The sequence below is a fragment of the Ascaphus truei genome, chromosome 1, assembly GCF_040206685.1.
Source record: "Ascaphus truei isolate aAscTru1 chromosome 1, aAscTru1.hap1, whole genome shotgun sequence".
Lineage (NCBI taxonomy): Eukaryota > Metazoa > Chordata > Amphibia > Anura > Ascaphidae > Ascaphus > Ascaphus truei.
The window spans coordinates 94,446,020-94,467,623 of NC_134483.1; the positions used below are offsets into that span (position 1 = coordinate 94,446,020).

At 46.1% G+C, this 21,604-nt stretch overlaps 1 protein-coding gene across 2 annotated transcripts in view; it reads right to left on the minus strand.

Moving 5' to 3' along the window:
* OCLN (occludin) overlaps window positions 1-21,604 on the minus strand; it is a 57,725-nt gene that overhangs the window by 27,533 nt on the left and 8,588 nt on the right. For both annotated transcript variants that reach the window (XM_075592146.1, XM_075592138.1), the window contains exons 3-4: window positions 15,803-16,484; window positions 488-649 (exon numbers count right to left, since the gene is read on the minus strand). In XM_075592146.1, coding sequence (XP_075448261.1) covers window positions 488-649; window positions 15,803-16,484 — 844 coding nt within the window. The remainder of the gene's footprint in view (window positions 1-487; window positions 650-15,802; window positions 16,485-21,604) is intronic.

Genomic DNA, 21,604 nt, shown 5'->3' on the forward strand with positions numbered 1-21,604 from the left:
TAAATTTCGTTATATGAGCTTGTACCCTTAAGGCTGAGTTCAGACAGGCTGCTACGTGTCTGGGAGCCTCTGTGCTGGGCGATGTGTGCTCATCACCCGCAGACAGAATGACGCGATTGTAGGCGGGACTACGTCAGCCATTTTATATAAAAAAAAGAAACAAAGTGTGTGTGTTTGTGATTGGCTGGCGAAGGACACGTTATGCGGCTGCCGCTTGAAATTACAACTTCAGTTGTCTCCAAGTGCAGCGGCGTCAACGCTGTACTTCGCCGCCGGGTGTCGTTTTCAGTTTGAAAACTCCCACCCAAGCGAAAGAGCGCACGCACATAAGCGCGCGCACGTCGCATCACTTCCTGTCTGAACTCGGCCTAACCCTTTTGCTGCAATGTATTATAGGTCCATCCAGCAACAAATAAGTGAAACAAAACATATTGCATATCATGTAATGTGAAACAAATGCCCGGTTAACATCTGGACTCGCACTTACCCATTCTTCTACCTTAGGATCGCCATCTTCGGCAAACTTGTTTTTCTTCCACAGAATGTTCTGTTTGCCATACTTATTGATCTTTCTTCGGGTTTGTATAGAGAAGAAAATAATAAGAGCAAACGCCACAACGATCAGGAACCCCAGGACGATGGCAATTGCCTGGAAAATAAAGAACATCCTTAAAAACCACAGTAGGTTACATAAAAACCAGCCACCATAGGAGGTGCTGCCTACGGTTTAGGAATTTAAAAACCATAATAAAGGTGTGTATACAATGGGATACCACAAGTCAAATACATAATCTATGGCCATATACTTTAGCTGTACTGTCAATAAAGTAAAAGACAAATCCTCAAAGTGTTAAAATAGATCATTTTATTGTACACAAAACAAAAAATACATTATTAAAATATATGATGGGTTGAAGCTCAAAAAAGGAGGTATTAGATAACCAGTAGGATAGATAGATTAAACCGGGTAATAGTTGGGAGTAATTTAGCGAAACTAAAAGAAGGCTCCACCAGTAATGAATAAAGTGGGGGAGGGAGTTAAAATAAGTATAAACATGAAAAATTTAATAAAAGGATACAAAGGAAATTGCAAAGAAAATAATGTTAATAGTTCGTAACTGTATAATGAAAATAAAAACGTTAAATATGGAAGAAAAAAAAAGTTTGGTTTCTGCAAAATTCAATCCTTGGACTGTTTAGTGTCCACAGTTATACTGGCAAGGTGAGTGTCCACAGTTATACTGGCAAGGTGAGTGTCCACAGTTATACTGGCAAGGTTAGTGCCCACAGTTATACTGGCAAGGTTAGTGCCCACAGTTATACTGGCAAGGTTAGTGCCCACAGTTATACTGGCAAGGTTAGTGTCCACAGTTATACTGGCAAGGTTAGTGTCCACAGTTATACTGGCAAGGTTAATATCCACAGTTATACTGGCAAGGTGAGTGTCCACAGTTATACTGGCAAGGTTAGTGCCCACAGTTATACTGGCAAGGTTAGTGCCCACAGTTATACTGGCAAGGTTAGTGTCCACAGTTATACTGGCAAGGTTAATATTCACAGTTATACTGGCAAGGTTAGTGCCCACAGTTATACTGGCAAGGTTAGTGCCCACAGTTATACTGGCAAGGTTAGTGTCCACAGTTATACTGGCAAGGTTAATATCCACAGTTATACTGGCAAGGTTAGTGCCCACAGTTATACTGGCAAGGTTAGTGTCCACAGTTATACTGGCAAGGTTAATATCCACAGTTATACTGGCAAGGTTAGTGCCCAGTTATACTGGCAAGGTTAGTGCCCACAGTTATACTGGCAAGGTTAGTGCCCAGTTATACTGTCAAGGTTAGTGCCCACAGTTATACTGGCAAGGTTAGTGCCCAGTTATACTGTCAAGGTGAGTGTCCACCGTTATACTGGCAAGGTTAGTGCCCAGTTATACTGTCAAGGTTAGTGTCCACAGTTATACTGGCAAGGTTAGTGCCCAGTTATACTGTCAAGGTTAGTGTCCACAGTTATACTGGCAAGGTTAGTGCCCACGGTTATACTGGCAAGGTTAGTGCCCACAGTTATACTGGCAAGGTTAGTGCCCAGTTATACTGTCAAGGTTAGTGCCCAGTTATACTGTCAAGGTTAGTGCCCACAGTTATACTGTCAAGGTTAGTGCCCACAGTTATACTGGCAAGGTTAGTGCCCAGTTATACTGTCAAGGTTAGTGCCCACAGTTATACTGGCAAGGTTAGTGCCCAGTTATACTGTCAAGGTTAGTGTCCACCGTTATACTGGCAAGGTTAGTGCCCAGTTATACTGTCAAGGTTAGTGCCCAGTTATACTGTCAAGGTTAGTGCCCAGTTATACTGTCAAGGTTAGTGCCCACAGTTATACTGGCAAGGTTAGTGCCCAGTTATACTGTCAAGGTTAGTGTCCACCATTATACTGGCAAGGTTAGTGCCCAGTTATACTGTCAAGGTTAGTGTCCACAGTTATACTGGCAAGGTTAGTGCCCAGTTATACTGTCAAGGTTAGTGTCCACAGTTATACTGGCAAGGTTAGTGCCCACAGTTATACTGGCAAGGTTAGTGCCCACAGTTATACTGGCAAGGTTAGTGCCCAGTTATACTGTCAAGGTTAGTGCCCACAGTTATACTGTCAAGGTTAGTGCCCACAGTTATACTGTCAAGGTTAGTGCCCACAGTTATACTGTCAAGGTTAGTGCCCACAGTTATACTGTCAAGGTTAGTGCCCACAGTTATACTGGCAAGGTTAGTGCCCAGTTATACTGGCAAGGTTAGTGCCCACAGTTATACTGGCAAGGTTAGTGCCCAGTTATACTGGCAAGGTTAGTGCCCAGTTATACTGTCAAGGTTAGTGCCCACAGTTATACTGTCAAGGTTAGTGCCCAGTTATACTGTCAAGGTTAGTGCCCACAGTTATACTGGCAAGGTTAGTGCCCAGTTATACTGTCAAGGTTAGTGCCCACAGTTATACTGGCAAGGTTAGTGCCCACAGTTATACTGGCAAGGTTAGTGCCCACAGTTATACTGCCAAGGTTAGTGCCCACAGTTATACTGCCAAGGTTAGTGCCCACAGTTATACTGGCAAGGTTAGTGCCCACAGTTATACTGGCAAGGTTAGTGCCCACAGTTATACTGGCAAGGTTAGTGCCCAGTTATACTGGCAAGGTTAGTGCCCAGTTATACTGGCAAGGTTAGTGCCCACAGTTATACTGGCAAGGTTAGTGCCCACAGTTATACTGGCAAGGTTAGTGCCCAGTTATACTGTCAAGGTTAGTGCCCAGTTATACTGTCAAGGTTAGTGCCCACAGTTATACTGTCAAGGTTAGTGCCCAGTTATACTGGCAAGGTTAGTGCCCAGTTATACTGTCAAGGTTAGTGCCCACAGTTACACTGGCAAGGTTAGTGCCCAGTTATACTGTCAAGGTTAGTGCCCACAGTTATACTGGCAAGGTTAGTGCCCACAGTTATACTGGCAAGGTTAGTGCCCACAGTTATACTGGCAAGGTTAGTGCCCACAGTTATACTGCCAAGGTTAGTGCCCACAGTTATACTGCCAAGGTTAGTGCCCACAGTTATACTGGCAAGGTTAGTGCCCACAGTTATACTGGCAAGGTTAGTGCCCAGTTATACTGGCAAGGTTAGTGCCCAGTTATACTGGCAAGGTTAGTGCCCACAGTTATACTGGCAAGGTTAGTGCCCACAGTTATACTGGCAAGGTTAGTGCCCAGTTATACTGTCAAGGTTAGTGCCCAGTTATACTGTCAAGGTTAGTGCCCACAGTTATACTGTCAAGGTTAGTGCCCACAGTTATACTGGCAAGGTTAGTGCCCAGTTATACTGGCAAGGTTAGTGCCCACAGTTATACTGGCAAGGTTAGTGCCCAGTTATACTGTCAAGGTTAGTGCCCACAGTTATACTGGCAAGGTTAGTGCCCAGTTATACTGTCAAGGTTAGTGTCCACCGTTATACTGGCAAGGTTAGTGCCCAGTTATACTGTGAAGGTTAGTGTCCACCGTTATACTGGCAAGGTTAGTGCCCAGTTATACTGTCAAGGTTAGTGCCCAGTTATACTGTCAAGGTTAGTGCCCAGTTATACTGTCAAGGTTAGTGCCCACAGTTATACTGGCAAGGTTAGTGCCCAGTTATACTGTCAAGGTTAGTGCCCACAGTTATACTGGCAAGGTTAGTGCCCAGTTATACTGTCAAGGTTAGTGCCCACAGTTATACTGGCAAGGTTAGTGCCCAGTTATACTGTCAAGGTTAGTGTCCACCATTATACTGGCAAGGTTAGTGCCCAGTTATACTGTCAAGGTTAGTGTCCACAGTTATACTGGCAAGGTTAGTGCCCAGTTATACTGTCAAGGTTAGTGTCCACAGTTATACTGGCAAGGTTAGTGCCCACAGTTATACTGGCAAGGTTAGTGCCCACAGTTATACTGGCAAGGTTAGTGCCCAGTTATACTGGCAAGGTTAGTGCCCACAGTTATACTGGCAAGGTTAGTGCCCAGTTATACTGTCAAGGTTAGTGCCCAGTTATACTGGCAAGGTTAGTGCCCACAGTTATACTGGCAAGGTTAGTGCCCACAGTTATACTGGCAAGGTTAGTGTCCACAGTTATACTGGCAAGGTTAGTGTCCACAGTTATACTGGCAAGGTTAGTGTCCACAGTTATACTGGCAAGGTGAGTGTCCACCGTTATACTGGCAAGGTTAGTGCCCAGTTATACTGGCAAGGTTAGTGCCCACCGTTATACTGGCAAGGTTAGTGCCCACCGTTATACTGGCAAGGTTAGTGCCCACAGTTATACTGGCAAGGTTAGTGCCCACAGTTATACTGGCAAGGTTAGTGCCCACAGTTATACTGGCAAGGTTAGTGCCCACAGTTATACTGGCAAGGTTAGTGCCCACAGTTATACTGGCAAGGTGAGTGTCCACAGTTATACTGGCAAGGTGAGTGTCCACAGTTATACTGGCAAGGTGAGTGTCCACAGTTATACTGGCAAGGTAAGTGTCCACAGTTATACTGGCAAGGTGAGTGTCCACAGTTATACTGGCAAGGTGAGTGCCCACAGTTATACTGGCAAGGTTAGTGCCCACAGTTATACTGGCAAGGTTAGTGTCCACAGTTATACTGGCAAGGTTAGTGCCCACAGTTATACTGGCAAGGTTAGTGCCCACAGTTATACTGGCAAGGTTAGTGCCCACAGTTATACTGGCAAGGTTAGTGCCCAGTTATACTGTCAAGGTTAGTGCCCAGTTATACTGTCAAGGTTAGTGCCCACAGTTATACTGGCAAGGTTAGTGCCCAGTTATACTGGCAAGGTTAGTGCCCAGTTATACTGGCAAGGTTAGTGCCCACAGTTATACTGTCAAAGTTAGTGCCCACCGTTATACTGTCAAGGTTAGTGCCCAGTTATACTGTCAAGGTTAGTGCCCACAGTTATACTGTCAAGGTGAGTGTCCACAGTTATACTGGCAAGGTTAGTGCCCACAGTTATACTGGCAAGGTTAGTGCCCACAGTTATACTGGCAAGGTTAGTGTCCACAGTTATACTGGCAAGGTTAATATCCACAGTTATACTGGCAAGGTTAGTGCCCACAGTTATACTGGCAAGGTTAGTGCCCACAGTTATACTGGCAAGGTTAGTGTCCACAGTTATACTGGCAAGGTTAATATCCACAGTTATACTGGCAAGGTTAGTGCCCACAGTTATACTGGCAAGGTTAGTGTCCACAGTTATACTGGCAAGGTTAATATCCACAGTTATACTGGCAAGGTTAGTGCCCAGTTATACTGGCAAGGTTAGTGCCCACAGTTATACTGGCAAGGTTAGTGCCCAGTTATACTGTCAAGGTTAGTGCCCACAGTTATACTGGCAAGGTTAGTGCCCAGTTATACTGTCAAGGTGAGTGTCCACCGTTATACTGGCAAGGTTAGTGCCCAGTTATACTGTCAAGGTTAGTGTCCACAGTTATACTGGCAAGGTTAGTGCCCAGTTATACTGTCAAGGTTAGTGTCCACAGTTATACTGGCAAGGTTAGTGCCCACAGTTATACTGGCAAGGTTAGTGCCCACAGTTATACTGGCAAGGTTAGTGCCCAGTTATACTGTCAAGGTTAGTGCCCAGTTATACTGTCAAGGTTAGTGCCCACAGTTATACTGTCAAGGTTAGTGCCCACAGTTATACTGGCAAGGTTAGTGCCCAGTTATACTGTCAAGGTTAGTGCCCACAGTTATACTGGCAAGGTTAGTGCCCAGTTATACTGTCAAGGTTAGTGTCCACCGTTATACTGGCAAGGTTAGTGCCCAGTTATACTGTCAAGGTTAGTGCCCAGTTATACTGTCAAGGTTAGTGCCCAGTTATACTGTCAAGGTTAGTGCCCACAGTTATACTGGCAAGGTTAGTGCCCAGTTATACTGTCAAGGTTAGTGTCCACCATTATACTGGCAAGGTTAGTGCCCAGTTATACTGTCAAGGTTAGTGTCCACAGTTATACTGGCAAGGTTAGTGCCCAGTTATACTGTCAAGGTTAGTGTCCACAGTTATACTGGCAAGGTTAGTGCCCACAGTTATACTGGCAAGGTTAGTGCCCACAGTTATACTGGCAAGGTTAGTGCCCAGTTATACTGGCAAGGTTAGTGCCCAGTTATACTGTCAAGGTTAGTGCCCACAGTTATACTGTCAAGGTTAGTGCCCACAGTTATACTGTCAAGGTTAGTGCCCACAGTTATACTGTCAAGGTTAGTGCCCACAGTTATACTGGCAAGGTTAGTGCCCAGTTATACTGTCAAGGTTAGTGCCCACAGTTATACTGGCAAGGTTAGTGCCCACAGTTATACTGCCAAGGTTAGTGCCCACAGTTATACTGCCAAGGTTAGTGCCCACAGTTATACTGGCAAGGTTAGTGCCCACAGTTATACTGGCAAGGTTAGTGCCCAGTTATACTGGCAAGGTTAGTGCCCAGTTATACTGGCAAGGTTAGTGCCCACAGTTATACTGGCAAGGTTAGTGCCCACAGTTATACTGGCAAGGTTAGTGCCCAGTTATACTGTCAAGGTTAGTGCCCAGTTATACTGTCATGGTTAGTGCCCACAGTTATACTGTCAAGGTTAGTGCCCAGTTATACTGGCAAGGTTAGTGCCCAGTTATACTGTCAAGGTTAGTGCCCACAGTTATACTGGCAAGGTTAGTGCCCAGTTATACTGTCAAGGTTAGTGCCCACAGTTATACTGGCAAGGTTAGTGCCCACAGTTATACTGGCAAGGTTAGTGCCCACAGTTATACTGGCAAGGTTAGTGCCCACAGTTATACTGCCAAGGTTAGTGCCCACAGTTATACTGCCAAGGTTAGTGCCCACAGTTATACTGGCAAGGTTAGTGCCCACAGTTATACTGGCAAGGTTAGTGCCCAGTTATACTGGCAAGGTTAGTGCCCAGTTATACTGGCAAGGTTAGTGCCCACAGTTATACTGGCAAGGTTAGTGCCCACAGTTATACTGGCAAGGTTAGTGCCCAGTTATACTGTCAAGGTTAGTGCCCAGTTATACTGTCAAGGTTAGTGCCCACAGTTATACTGTCAAGGTTAGTGCCCACAGTTATACTGGCAAGGTTAGTGCCCAGTTATACTGGCAAGGTTAGTGCCCACAGTTATACTGGCAAGGTTAGTGCCCAGTTATACTGTCAAGGTTAGTGCCCACAGTTATACTGGCAAGGTTAGTGCTCAGTTATACTGTCAAGGTTAGTGTCCACCGTTATACTGGCAAGGTTAGTGCCCAGTTATACTGTGAAGGTTAGTGTCCACCGTTATACTGGCGAGGTTAGTGCCCAGTTATACTATCAAGGTTAGTGCCCAGTTATACTGTCAAGGTTAGTGCCCAGTTATACTGTCAAGGTTAGTGCCCACAGTTATACTGGCAAGGTTAGTGCCCAGTTATACTGTCAAGGTTAGTGCCCACAGTTATACTGTCAAGGTTAGTGCCCAGTTATACTGTCAAGGTTAGTGTCCACCATTATACTGGCAAGGTTAGTGCCCAGTTATACTGTCAAGGTTAGTGTCCACAGTTATACTGGCAAGGTTAGTGCCCAGTTATACTGTCAAGGTTAGTGTCCACAGTTATACTGGCAAGGTTAGTGCCCACAGTTATACTGGCAAGGTTAGTGCCCACAGTTATACTGGCAAGGTTAGTGCCCAGTTATACTGGCAAGGTTAGTGCCCACAGTTATACTGGCAAGGTTAGTGCCCAGTTATACTGGCAAGGTTAGTGCCCAGTTATACTGTCAAGGTTAGTGCCCACAGTTATACTGTCAAGGTTAGTGCCCACCGTTATACTGTCAAGGTTAGTGCCCAGTTATACTGTCAAGGTTAGTGCCCACAGTTATACTGGCAAGGTTAGTGCCCAGTTATATTGTCAAGGTTAGTGCCCAGTTATACTGGCAAGGTTAGTGCCCACAGTTATACTGGCAAGGTTAGTGCCCACAGTTATACTGGCAAGGTTAGTGTCCACAGTTATACTGGCAAGGTTAGTGTCCACAGTTATACTGGCAAGGTTAGTGTCCACAGTTATACTGGCAAGGTGAGTGTCCACCGTTATACTGGCAAGGTTAGTGCCCAGTTATACTGGCAAGGTTAGTGCCCACCGTTATACTGGCAAGGTTAGTGCCCACCGTTATACTGGCAAGGTTAGTGCCCACAGTTATACTGTCAAGGTTAGTGCCCACAGTTATACTGGCAAGGTTAGTGCCCACAGTTATACTGGCAAGGTTAGTGCCCACAGTTATACTGGCAAGGTTAGTGCCCACAGTTATACTGGCAAGGTTAGTGCCCACAATTATACTGGCAAGGTTAGTGCCCACAGTTATACTGGCAAGGTGAGTGTCCACAGTTATACTGGCAAGGTGAGTGTCCACAGTTATACTGGCAAGGTGAGTGTCCACAGTTATACTGGCAAGGTGAGTGTCCACAGTTATACTGGCAAGGTGAGTGCCCACAGTTATACTGGCAAGGTTAGTGCCCACAGTTATACTGGCAAGGTTAGTGCCCACAGTTATACTGGCAAGGTTAGTGCCCACAGTTATACTGGCAAGGTTAGTGCCCACAGTTATACTGGCAAGGTTAGTGCCCACAGTTATACTGGCAAGGTTAGTGCCCAGTTATACTGTCAAGGTTAGTGCCCAGTTATACTGTCAAGGTTAGTGCCCACAGTTATACTGGCAAGGTTAGTGCCCAGTTATACTGGCAAGGTTAGTGCCCAGTTATACTGGCAAGGTTAGTGCCCACAGTTATACTGTCAAAGTTAGTGCCCACCGTTATACTGTCAAGGTTAGTGCCCAGTTATACTGTCAAGGTTAGTGCCCACAGTTATACTGGCAAGGTTAGTGCCCAGTTATACTGTCAAGGTTAGTGCCCACAGTTATACTGTCAAGGTTAGTGCCCACAGTTATACTGGCAAGGTTAGTGTCCACAGTTATACTGGCAAGGTTAGTGTCCACAGTTATACTGGCAAGGTTAGTGCCCAGTTATACTGGCAAGGTTAGTGTCCACAGTTATACTGGCAAGGTTAGTGCCCACAGTTATACTGGCAAGGTTAGTGCCCACAGTTATACTGGCAAGGTTAGTGTCCACAGTTATACTGGCAAGGTTAGTGCCCAGTTATACTGTCAAGGTTAGTGCCCAGTTATACTGGCAAGGTTAGTGCCCACAGTTATACTGGCAAGGTTAGTGCCCACAGTTATACTGGCAAGGTTAGTGCCCACAGTTATACTGGCAAGGTGAGTGTCCACAGTTATACTGGCAAGGTTAGTGCCCACAGTTATACTGGCAAGGTTAGTGCCCACAGTTATACTGGCAAGGTTAGTGCCCACAGTTATACTGGCAAGGTTAGTGCCCACAGTTATACTGGCAAGGTTAGTGCCAACAGTTATACTGGCAAGGTTAGTGCCCACAGTTATACTGGCAAGGTTAGTGCCCACAGTTATACTGCCAAGGTTAGTGCCCACAGTTATACTGGCAAGGTTAGTGCCCACAGTTATACTGGCAAGGTTAGTGCCCACAGTTATACTGGCAAGGTTAGTGCCCAGTTATACTGGCAAGGTTAGTGCCCACAGTTATACTGGCAAGGTTAGTGCCCACAGTTATACTGGCAAGGTTAGTGCCCACCGTTATACTGGCAAGGTTAGTGCCCACCGTTATACTGGCAAGGTTAGTGCCCACAGTTATACTGGCAAGGTTAGTGCCCACAGTTATACTGGCAAGGTTAGTGCCCACAGTTATACTGGCAAGGTTAGTGCCCACAGTTATACTGGCAAGGTGAGTGTCCACAGTTATACTGGCAAGGTGAGTGCCCAGTTATACTGGCAAGGTTAGTGTCCACAGTTATACTGGCAAGGTTAGTGCCCACAGTTATACTGGCAAGGTTAGTGCCCACAGTTATACTGGCAAGGTTAGTGCCCACAGTTATACTGGCAAGGTGAGTGTCCACAGTTATACTGGCAAGGTGAGTGTCCACAGTTATACTGGCAAGGTGAGTGTCCACAGTTATACTGGCAAGGTTAGTGCCCAGTTATACTGGCAAGGTTAGTGTCCACAGTTATACTGGCAAGGTTAGTGCCCACAGTTATACTGGCAAGGTTAGTGCCCACAGTTATACTGGCAAGGTTAGTGCCCACAGTTATACTGGCAAGGTGAGTGTCCACAGTTATACTGGCAAGGTGAGTGTCCACAGTTATACTGGCAAGGTGAGTGTCCACAGTTATACTGGCAAGGTTAGTGCCCAGTTATACTGGCAAGGTTAGTGTCCACAGTTATACTGGCAAGGTTAGTGTCCACCGTTATACTGGCAAGGTTAGTGTCCACAGTTATACTGGCAAGGTTAGTGCCCACACGTCAGTCTTAGTAAGTTAAGTGTAGCTGCTCCTTATAGGAAAGGCTTTAATTTCCTGGTTAATGTGTGCAATCTGAAGAGAAGCGCGCACACAAAAAAAATCAAAACATTGTAGATGGCATAGACAATCTTTACATCATATTGGAGTAATAAAATGCACTCACAAACAGTACAAGTTTACCTGTAGTACACCAGTCGCTTCCTTTACTCTCCAGTCTTTGCCAGGCACAGGGACGTCACACTCCGGCAGCGCCCATTTTGCTACAGGTCCTGATGAGGGAACAACTCCCCTCCCAGCCGTGGCACCGTCCAGTGATGGGCCATTGTTTTGGTGCTGTCAGACAGGAGAGCGGCCACACAGGGCATCCAGCAGACACCCACCAGTGCTGGCTGGGATGGAAGTTGTTCCCTCGCGAGGAACCCGTAGCAAGATATTCACGGCCAGAGCGCAGAGTCACCACGGGCCGTGGCCCGATCGGCACACCTGCAAACACAGCGATAGAGGAAACGACTGGTGCACTAAAAGAGAGAGGCTTATACGGTTTTACCTTTGCGAGCACATTTTATTGTTTTAATATGAATTAAACTAATGTTATACAGTGTACACTGTGTATGTTTTTTTATGTGCACTTCTCTTCAGATTATAAACATTTTGAAATGTCAAATCGCTGAATAAAATCACAATTAAGAATAAAAAATACACATTAAGGGGTTGCACGCAGTCACAATATTTCCTTAGAGGGTTTTGCAGTTCTTCTAAGATTGCAAACCTTTGCTAAAGGAAGCTAAATGGCAATTTGCTTAAAACAACTGCCTGGCTTGAATGCTATTACAGATATACACACTTTAGCTCTGCAATGTGTTGTAGGCACCTGTCAGCAAAGGCGTTAAAATGGGACGCAACTCGTATATAGGTGGCGTGTGTCAATAAGCAAAAAGGGAGTCAGGTCTTATGTTTCGGTTGACACCGGACTTTCATCTAGAGGATTCAGATCTCGAGTAATGGAGTGTGATTAATATCTTAATTTAAAAAGAGTATAAATAACACCAGCACACCTAATACCACAGTCTGCACATAAAACAGGTCTCCCCAAAACCCTATTAAAAGGAAGCAACTGAATAACAGGGGTTCCATACTGCTGAAGAATTAGTTACAGGATAAAACACTAAGTCACTTCTTAAAAGTATATTATAAAGTTATTATATAGCAGACACAGTAAGGGCAGTTACAATGTGGAATTCATTACCCATAAAGACTGATGGCAGATACCTTCCAAAAAATAAGAAAAGGTTGAACATCTTTTTAGAAAGGAAAAGGTATAAAGGGATATACCAAAAATAAGTATACATGGGAAGAATGTTGATCCAGGGAATAATCCGATTGCCAAAATGTAGGGTCCGGGTGGAGTGTATTTTTCCCCCTAGACATCATTGAATAAGGTTTCACCGTTTTTTGCTTCCTGTGAATCAATACATTATAAAATACAAATATAGGACACGTATACGTCGTCAAAATGTAACAGGTTGAACTCTATAGGCATATGCCTTTTTCAACCTCATCTACTATGTAACAACTCACTAAACCACTCTGAAAGATATTCTGTATTGAATCTTGAATCTTGGCAACATCAGTTTTCTATGAGAGCGCTTCCTTATGTCCCATTTGTTTTGGAAAACCCATAGATCGATTAATGTTAACAAAATGTTCAGTGCAAATAAAAAAAGCATAGATTATGGATTATTTCAGGTCACACAGGATAGTAGCTCTTCCATCTTTGCATGGAGAGGACAAGATTCGAGAATAGGATAAAAAAAAAAAAAAGAAGGGAAGGGTATGGTCTCCCAGCTTCTGTAAAGGGTTCTGACCAGCTTTCAACCACATTAACTTGTAAACGTTGCAAAGACATAATTGGGAGGGGAAAAAAAAGTGTGTATTGAAGTTCTAAAGTGAGCACAGCAATAATCTGCCCTCGTCTTCATTTAAATCATGTTGACAATGAAGGTTTGTTGAAACTAGAGAAGGAGCGGCTCAGTGAGTAACGACACTGACAGGCACTGAGTTTGAAGCAGGGGAGCCTCAATTCCCGGTGTCGGCTCCTTGTGACCTTGGGCAAGTCACTTTATCTCCCTGTGCCTCAGGCACCAAAAACAGATTGTAAGCTCCACGGGGCAGGGACCTGTGCCTGCAAAATGTCTCTGTAAAGCGCTACGTAAAACTAGCAGCGCTATACAAGAACATGCTATTATTTATTATTTTTAACTTAAACCACATTAGTTTCAAACAATGCAATGTATGAACAAACTAATATATACCAACACCATCTATAAACAGGAGTTGCAAAGATGATTAGCTTGCTTTTTATTACCATCTTAAAAAGCAAGAAATCTGTTATCTGGATGGAAGTGTAAAGTTATGCTCTAAAAGAACTAATTGAGTTTCAATTTAAAAAGTCCACATATCCATTACCATGTCAGACTATTAGAGAGGGTCCTACACTGAATAATGCCACTAAATGAGTATATTAAGGGAAAAGGCACTCATACAGGAGTGCTCAAACATTGAAATATATTGTAGATCCGAACTCACGCAAACATCAATGAAAGAAAAAAATAATCATTGAAAAACTGATGCAGTGAAAAGTAGTGTAGGCACAGATACCTAGTGCATAAATTACTGCGCTGAAAACAATCAAGTAGCCAAACCAGACCTCTGTACAAAATCTTGTACAGTCTTGAAGTACTGTAGTGGTACTTGCAAAAATTAAATATATTTTATTTTGTAAGTTGGCAGTTCCTTCTATTGGCCTAAAATGGGACTCCTTCATACAGTTGGTCTTGGGGTGTTCGATACCTCACAAGCATGGGCGTCCGTAGGGGGGGGGCAAGGGGGGGCGCTTGCCCCCCTGGATCACTCGCAGTCCTGGCCGTGCCCGTCAAAAAAAAAATGAAGTCTCAAAAAAAAAATCCCCGTGCGCAGTGCTGACACATCCTTCCAGTCACCCCTGGCAACCAGATTGTACCCGCTGACGATCCCAGACTCCCCCCCCCCAACCTGATTGGCTGGCGCTTTGCCAGGATTTTTTTTTTTGGCTCGCAGCCAGGCTCTGAGCTGTGAAGCCGCCATTTCTTCTGTTCAGCATAGAGCAGGTAAGCAATGTCCCATGTCCTCCCATGCTTCTCCCCTGGCCTCCTTTGCCCCCCTCACTGGTCTCCCCTGGTCCCCCCAATGGCCTCCCCTGGTCCCCCCAATGGCCTCCCCTGGTCCCCCCAATGGCCTCCCCTGGTCCCCCCCAAGACCTCCCCTGGTCCCCCCAAGACCTCCCCTGGTCCCCCCAAGACCTCTCCTGGACCTCCTCTTGCCCCCCCACAGCCTCCCCTGGACCTCCCCCTATGTCTCCCCTGTCTCCCCCCATGCCTCCCTCTCTCTGTCACCCTGCCTCCCTCTCTCTGTCACCCTGCCTCCCTCTCTCTGTCACCCTGCCTCCCTCTCTCTGTCACCCTGCCTCCCTCTCTCTGTCACCCTGCCTCCCTCTCTCTGTCACCCTGCCTCCCTCTCTCTGTCACCCTGCCTCCCTCTCTCTGTCACCCTGCCTCCCTCCCTCTGTCACCCTGCCTCCCTCCCTCTGTCACCCTGCCTCCCTCCCTCTGTCACCCTGCCTCCCTCCCTCTGTCACCCTGCCTCCCTCCCTCTGTCACCCTGCCTCCCTCCCTCTGTCACCCTGCCTCCCTCTCTCTGTCACCCTGCCTCCCTCTCTCTGTCACCCTGCCTCCCTCCCTCTGTCACCCTGCCTCCCTCCCTCTGTCACCCTGCCTCCCTCCCTCTGTCACCCTGCCTCCCTCCCTCTGTCACCCTGCCTCCCTCCCTCTGTCACCCTGCCTCCCTCCCTCTGTCACCCTGCCTCGCTCTCTCTGTCACCCTGCCTCCCTCTCTCTGTCACCCTGCCTCCCTCTCTCTGTCACCCTGCCTCCCTCTCTCTGTCACCCTGCCTCCCTCTCTGTCACCCTGCCTCCCTCTCTCTGTCACCCTGCCTCCCTCTGTCACCCTGCCTCCCTCTGTCACCCTGCCTCCCTCTGTCACCCTGCCTCCCTCCCTCTGTCACCCTGCCTCCCTCCCTCTGTCACCCTGCCTCCCTCCCTCTGTCACCCTGCCTCCCTCTCTCTGTCACCCTGCCTCCCTCTCTCTGTCACCCTGCCTCCCTCTCTCTGTCACCCTGCCTCCCTCTCTCTGTCACCCTGCCTCCCTCTCTCTGTCACCCTGCCTCGCTCTCTCTGTCACCCTGCCTCGCTCTCTCTGTCTCACACTCTGGATCTGGATATCTTATTTACCCTATATATCTTAACTGTACCTATACATGTACCTATACATGTACCTACACCAAAATAACCTATACTGCTTTCTTCCAGATCTGACTCAAGCTTCACACGAGAGAAAGCGGAATTCCCCCTAACACAGAAGACTTTCTGCACTTAAGCGCCAGAGTGACATGGCAAGTTCTACAGGCACCCACCAGATCCGGCAAACCCTGAGTAGCTGCTCTTTTTTGATGTCATAACTACACTTTCACAGTTGCTTTATTAACCTGCTTTCTCAAATTTGTTTGAAAATGCACCATTTGCACACTTTTTTCAAAATTTTCTCGGGGGGGGGGAAACCCCCCTTATGCTGGTCGGGCTCGCTCGCCACGGTGCACTCACCACCACTTTTACGCCGGGCACTGGCCGTTAAAATTATGCCCCCCCCAAAAAAAAATTTCTGCGGACGCCCATGCTCACAAGTCAACATAAGTGTTTTAGAAGAGCCTTGTGAGCTCTGGTAAAACCTACATATTACAATGTATCCGTACCGGCAAAAAAAAGGGTATTGCATCCCACTATTGAACAGCTCAGCTAGAATTAAAGGGTGGCACGTACCTCTTGTGGCTCCACCACACAGTAATGGTAAAGATATTGATTCACATAGATTCCAGTTGTTGTCGGTGAATAAAACTGGTTACATATGGAAACGATCTGGTTGTAAAAAGAAGATCCAGAAGCTTGAGCCACAGGGTTTACCGCTATTGTGTAGACAATGGTGGCGATGAAGACCAAGCCTCCTATAATCGAGCAGACGATGATCACGATCAAGTAGAATCTTCTGGTTGTGGAAGTGCGAGATCTGGTTGCAGTCATCACAAATATCACCATGCCACTGATAAAGCAAAAAGCAGCCATGGCAAGGATGAAGCCTTTGGCAGACCGTGGATCTGTAGCACTCCCTCCATATGCAAAGCCATTGCCAATCTGTGATCCACCAAAACCATAGCCATTGTAAGCACCCGAATAGCCACCACTTGAAAAGCCTCCCACTGAGCCTCCCATTCCATAGGACATGCCCCCAGTGGAATCCAGATCCCAGGGCAGAGTGGAAGCCACGCAAGCAAAGATGCCAACGCACATAACAACAATAAGGATGGACATGATTTTAATCACGCCTGGAGGGGAGCTCCACTTGTAGAAATGTTGCACCTCATCTTCTGCGTAGTAGGAGTAAGCCGGGTGCGATTGCTTCTCTCCCCCATACATGTCCCTGCTCGGGGCATAATTGGAAGGCTTGCTGCAAGACAGAAAGACATTAGAATTGTAGAAATGCTGGCCACCTGGTTTATGATGACCGAGAAACGTCCATACAGTTCATATTTTAAAATGTGTCATATTTGATGTAAAGACCAAAATGGATACAGCCATCCAGAGTCACTTCCATATGACAAAGGAAAGTGTCTGCCAGTTTAGGATTTTACATCATCCCAACCCAATTTGATGTCCATCTTCAAGCGATAAAGCAGCAACACTAAAACCACACAGACTGGGTGTGTCCTGGAAATCTAGCCAGACACCAGTACCCACTCTTCGTTTGTGAAGATGCACATCAAGGACATACAGATCTTCTGACACAAATACAAATACACAAGTGTACATTTTTACTACCATCGCATAAGGAAATATAGATAGATGTGCAGTTTACATCATGTTCTCTCACAGTCCAGAGGGGGGCATATAGGGATGAAAAACAACAATACACAGCAATCTAAGTGTAGATGATTTTGATAAGTGAATACATTCTGATATATTCTTGACTCTTATGTATAGCCTACTCACAAGATTGGAGTGGTTTTTGGGCAACAACAGTATACTGTAATTGGTGTGTTCCTCTAGTCAGGTAAGGATGTGCTATCGGCGGCGTGTCTCCCCATTCCTGAGGAAGCCGCGACTATTTTGTGGGACCGCCCAGATTACCACCGAGCATTGGGGAGACACCACGAAAGCCAAACCGGAAGCGACGCCCCATTCTCGAGACCGTGATGGAGCTAAGCCTTCATACACTATCGGAAGGCAAAACAGCTACACGCAGAGTATCCATCACGAGTAACAGACGTCCAATGGAGGCGGTGGGGTGAGCTACGGCGTCAGGTGATCTCTCCTGTTACACATGGAGTGTTATATGTTGATTTTAACTTGAATTAATGTTGATTTTAACTTGAATTATTGTAAGTGCGCATTTTATAGTTTCTACATAAATACCTGTTTATCTGTGTTATGGGCATATTTCCTTCCTATATATCTCCCTGCTGAGGTTCGTCTCCTCTGAAGAACATCCTTACCCGACTCTAGAGGAACACACCAATTACAGTATACTGATGTTGCCCTAAAACCACTTAAATCTTGTGAGTAGGCTATACATAAGAGCCAAGAATATATCAGAATATATTCACATATCAAAATCATCTACACTTAGGTTGCTGTGTATTGTTTTTCCTCAATATATGCTCCCCCTGGACTGTGAGAGAAAAAGTTTCCACGCTTTGGGACAAGTGAAGATTTGCCCTACTGGAGGGTTTGAGCAGGGAGTCACAACCTTTATTATATCACTTTTTTGCACAATTGTTTGCACGGATATTCACCATTGTAATTTTTCGGTTTAAATAATTATTGTCACTTTATAGTTGGTGATCACGTGTAGTTTATAGCGCCTCTCTTCTACACCATCACTTTGTCACAGTTTACATCATGAACATTGCAGTGCATTCCCAGGGTGAATGACAAGGTGCAAAACTTTTTTTTAAATCTATTTGACAGCCGAGAACAGCAATTGCAAAGCGAGCACTAGATTTTATAGAGTTGGGAAGGATAATTTCCAGCATATAAAAACACATATATTTTCAACATTGGCCAACTATATAAATATGCACGAGATCTTGATCTGTAAAACTACATAACTTTATTAATAGCCCAATTAAAATTTACAGTCTACTAATCATCATTATTATTTATGTGCGGTCACCTTAATCTCCAGAACGGTACAAGATGAGACAAAAGATAGTAACATAATACATTTGCATGTGTCCCTCTTGTTTATTTATTTATAAAAATATTTTACCAGGAAGTAATACATTGAGAGTTACCTCTCATTTTCAAGTATGCCCTGGGCATAGAATTAAGATGACAAATAATACATGGTTACAAATACATGGTTACACAAGTGAACAGGGTATACATTATATACAAGACATTGCATGCACTTTTAGAGATAATATATATTATAGGCATATGTAACAGTTACAGACCAGATTAAAATGCATCTTGCAGAGCAGGCACATGTCAGTCGAATGTAATGCAACTTTGAGGCCTTACATATATATCAGGCTTCATTGTCCTCTCTGCTGTGCCATGCGGGTTATTCGCCTTATTCTCCCTGGTGTCCTATACGGGTTATTCTGCCTGGTGTGCTATGTGGGTTATTCTCCCTGGTGTGCTATGTGGGTTATTCTCCCTGGTGTGCTATACGGGTTATTCTCCCTGGTGTGCTATACGGGTTATTCTCCCTGGTGTGCTATGCGGGTTATTCTGCCTGGTGTGCTATGCGGGTTATTCTGCCTGGTGTGCTATGTGGGTTATTCTCCCTGGTGTGCTATGTGGGTTATTCTCCCTGGTGTGCTATGTGGGTTATTCTCCCTGGTGTGCTATGTGGGTTATTCTCCCTGGTGTGCTATGTGGGTTATTCTCCCTGGTGTGCTATGTGGGTTATTCTCCCTGGTGTGCTATGTGGGTTATTCTCCCTGGTGTGCTATGTGGGTTATTCTCCCTGGTGTGCTATACGGGTTATTCTCCCTGGTGTGCTATGCGGGTTATTCTGCCTGGTGTGCTATGCGGGTTATTCTCCCTGGTGTGCTATACGGGTTATTCTCCCTGGTGTGCTATACGGGTTATTCTCCCTGGTGTGCTATGTGGGTTATTCTCCCTGGTGTGCTATGTGGGTTATTCTCCCTGGTGTGCTATGCGGGTTATTCTCCCTGGTGTGCTATGCGGGTTATTCTCCCTGGTGTGCTATGCGGGTTATTCTCCCTGGTGTGCTATGCGGGTTATTCTCCCTGGTGTGCTATGCGGGTTATTCTCCCTGGTGTGCTATGCGGGTTATTCTCCCTGGTGTGCTATGTGGGTTATTCTCCCTGGTGTGCTATGCGGGTTATTCTCCCTGGTGTGCTATGCGGGTTATTCTCCCTGGTGTGCTATGCGGGTTATTCTCCCTGGTGTGCTATGTGGGTTATTCTCCCTGGTGTGCTATGTGGGTTATTCTCCCTGGTGTGCTATACGGGTTATTCTCCCTGGTGTGCTATACGGGTTATTCTCCCTGGTGTGCTATACGGGTTATTCTCCCTGGTGTGCTATACGGGTTATTCTCCCTGGTGTGCTATGTGGGTTATTCTCCCTGGTGTGCTATGTGGGTTATTCTCCCTGGTGTGCTATGTGGGTTATTCTCCCTGGTGTGCTATGTGGGTTATTCTCCCTGGTGTGCTATGTGGGTTATTCTCCCTGGTGTGCTATGTGGGTTATTCTCCCTGGTGTGCTATGTGGGTTATTCTCCCTGGTGTGCTATGTGGGTTATTCTCCCTGGTGTGCTATGTGGGTTATTCTCCCTGGTGTGCTATGTGGGTTATTCTCCCTGGTGTGCTATGTGGGTTATTCTCCCTGGTGTGCTATGTGGGTTATTCTCCCTGGTGTGCTATGTGGGTTATTCTCCCTGGTGTGCTATGTGGGTTATTCTCCCTGGTGTGCTATGTGGGTTATTCTCCCTGGTGTGCTATGTGGGTTATTCTCCCTGGTGTGCTATACGGGTTATTCTCCCTGGTGTGCTATACGGGTTATTCTCCCTGGTGTGCTATACGGGTTATTCTCCCTGGTGTGCTATACGGGTTATTCTCCCTGGTGTGCTATACGGGTTATTCTCCCTGGTGTGCTATACGGGTTATTCTCCCTGGTGTGCTAATATGGGCTATTCTCCCTGGTGTGCCATGCGGGTTATTCTGCCTGGTGTGCTATACGGGTTATTCTCCCTGGTGTGCTATGTGGGTTATTCTCCCTGGTGTGCTATACGGGTTATTCTCCCTGGTGTGCTATACGGGTTATTCTCCCTCGTGTGCTATACGGGTTATTCTCCCTCGTGTGCTATACGGGTTATTCTCCCTGGTGTGCTATACGGGTTATTCTCCCTCGTGTGCTATACGGGTTATTCTCCCTGGTGTGCTATACGGGTTATTCTCCCTGGTGTGCTATGTGGGTTGTTCTCCTTTTTCTCTCTGAAGTGCTGTGTGTGTTATTCTGTTATTGTTAGTTTGAGGAACACGACGTGCAATAGAGACAATTCCATGCAGGATGGCAAAAAGACAACATTATCCTCGGGGCCAAAACTTGGAGCACTGTGTCCTGTTTCTTTTTTTTTTCTTACTGATAAATGTTGCTGTGCTTAAACTTTGTCCCTGCTCGCTGATCATGCTACAGTCCATGTTCTGGTCTAGATCAGGGGGGCGCAAACTTTTTTCCCTGCGCCCCCCTGCCAGCTGTCCCCTCACTCCCGCGCCCCCCTCCCAACCCCAGCTTACCCGCGCTCCGGCGTAATGACGTCACGTTGCCATAGCAACGTGATGTCACATGACCTCGCAGCGTCATTTTGACGCAGCGTTGCCATGGCGACACATGGGAGGAAGCCGCCGGAGCCACGGTAAGTTAGGTTTACAGAGGCCCTGCAGCTCCCCCGGCACTTAATTTAAGTGCCTTCGGGAAGCGCGCGGGGCCTCTGTAAACCCCGCGCCCCCCGTCGGCAGTGTCGCGCCCCCCCTGGGGGTCGTGCCCGACAGTTTGCGCACCGCTGGTCTAGATCATACATTGGATATACTACACTGGAGGAACTGCATCATATGCTACAGCCATTTACCCAGCAATGTTCCAGTGAACACCCGCAGTCAGAAACATTATTGCAAAATTACATTCCTGGTTACAGAGCTTTCAAACCTCTTATTTGGTCCTAGTTTAGTGACACATTTTTGATGACCTTTTACACACAGAAAAACATTTTATTCTACAATCTTATCACAAAGAGAGTGTCAGAAGAAGGGACCCCGAGTGGTCCTGAAAGCTTACACCCTTTATAAACATCAGCCAGCCATTAAAGGCATCACTTGTACCTTACTTGTCAATAGTACTAAAGTTCTCATTCTGAAAATCTTCCCATTGACCGCGACAAGCATGTACATGTATGTGTGCCTTGTAATGCCTTGCATCAGCATTGCAACCTCTGTTGTTGACAGAGTATTTCAAGGTTCGTCTCTACATGAGAGCAGCTGTTGAAATGACAGATAGGGCATTGGGAAAAACATGGGAGGCATTTGTAGGTCTAAACAG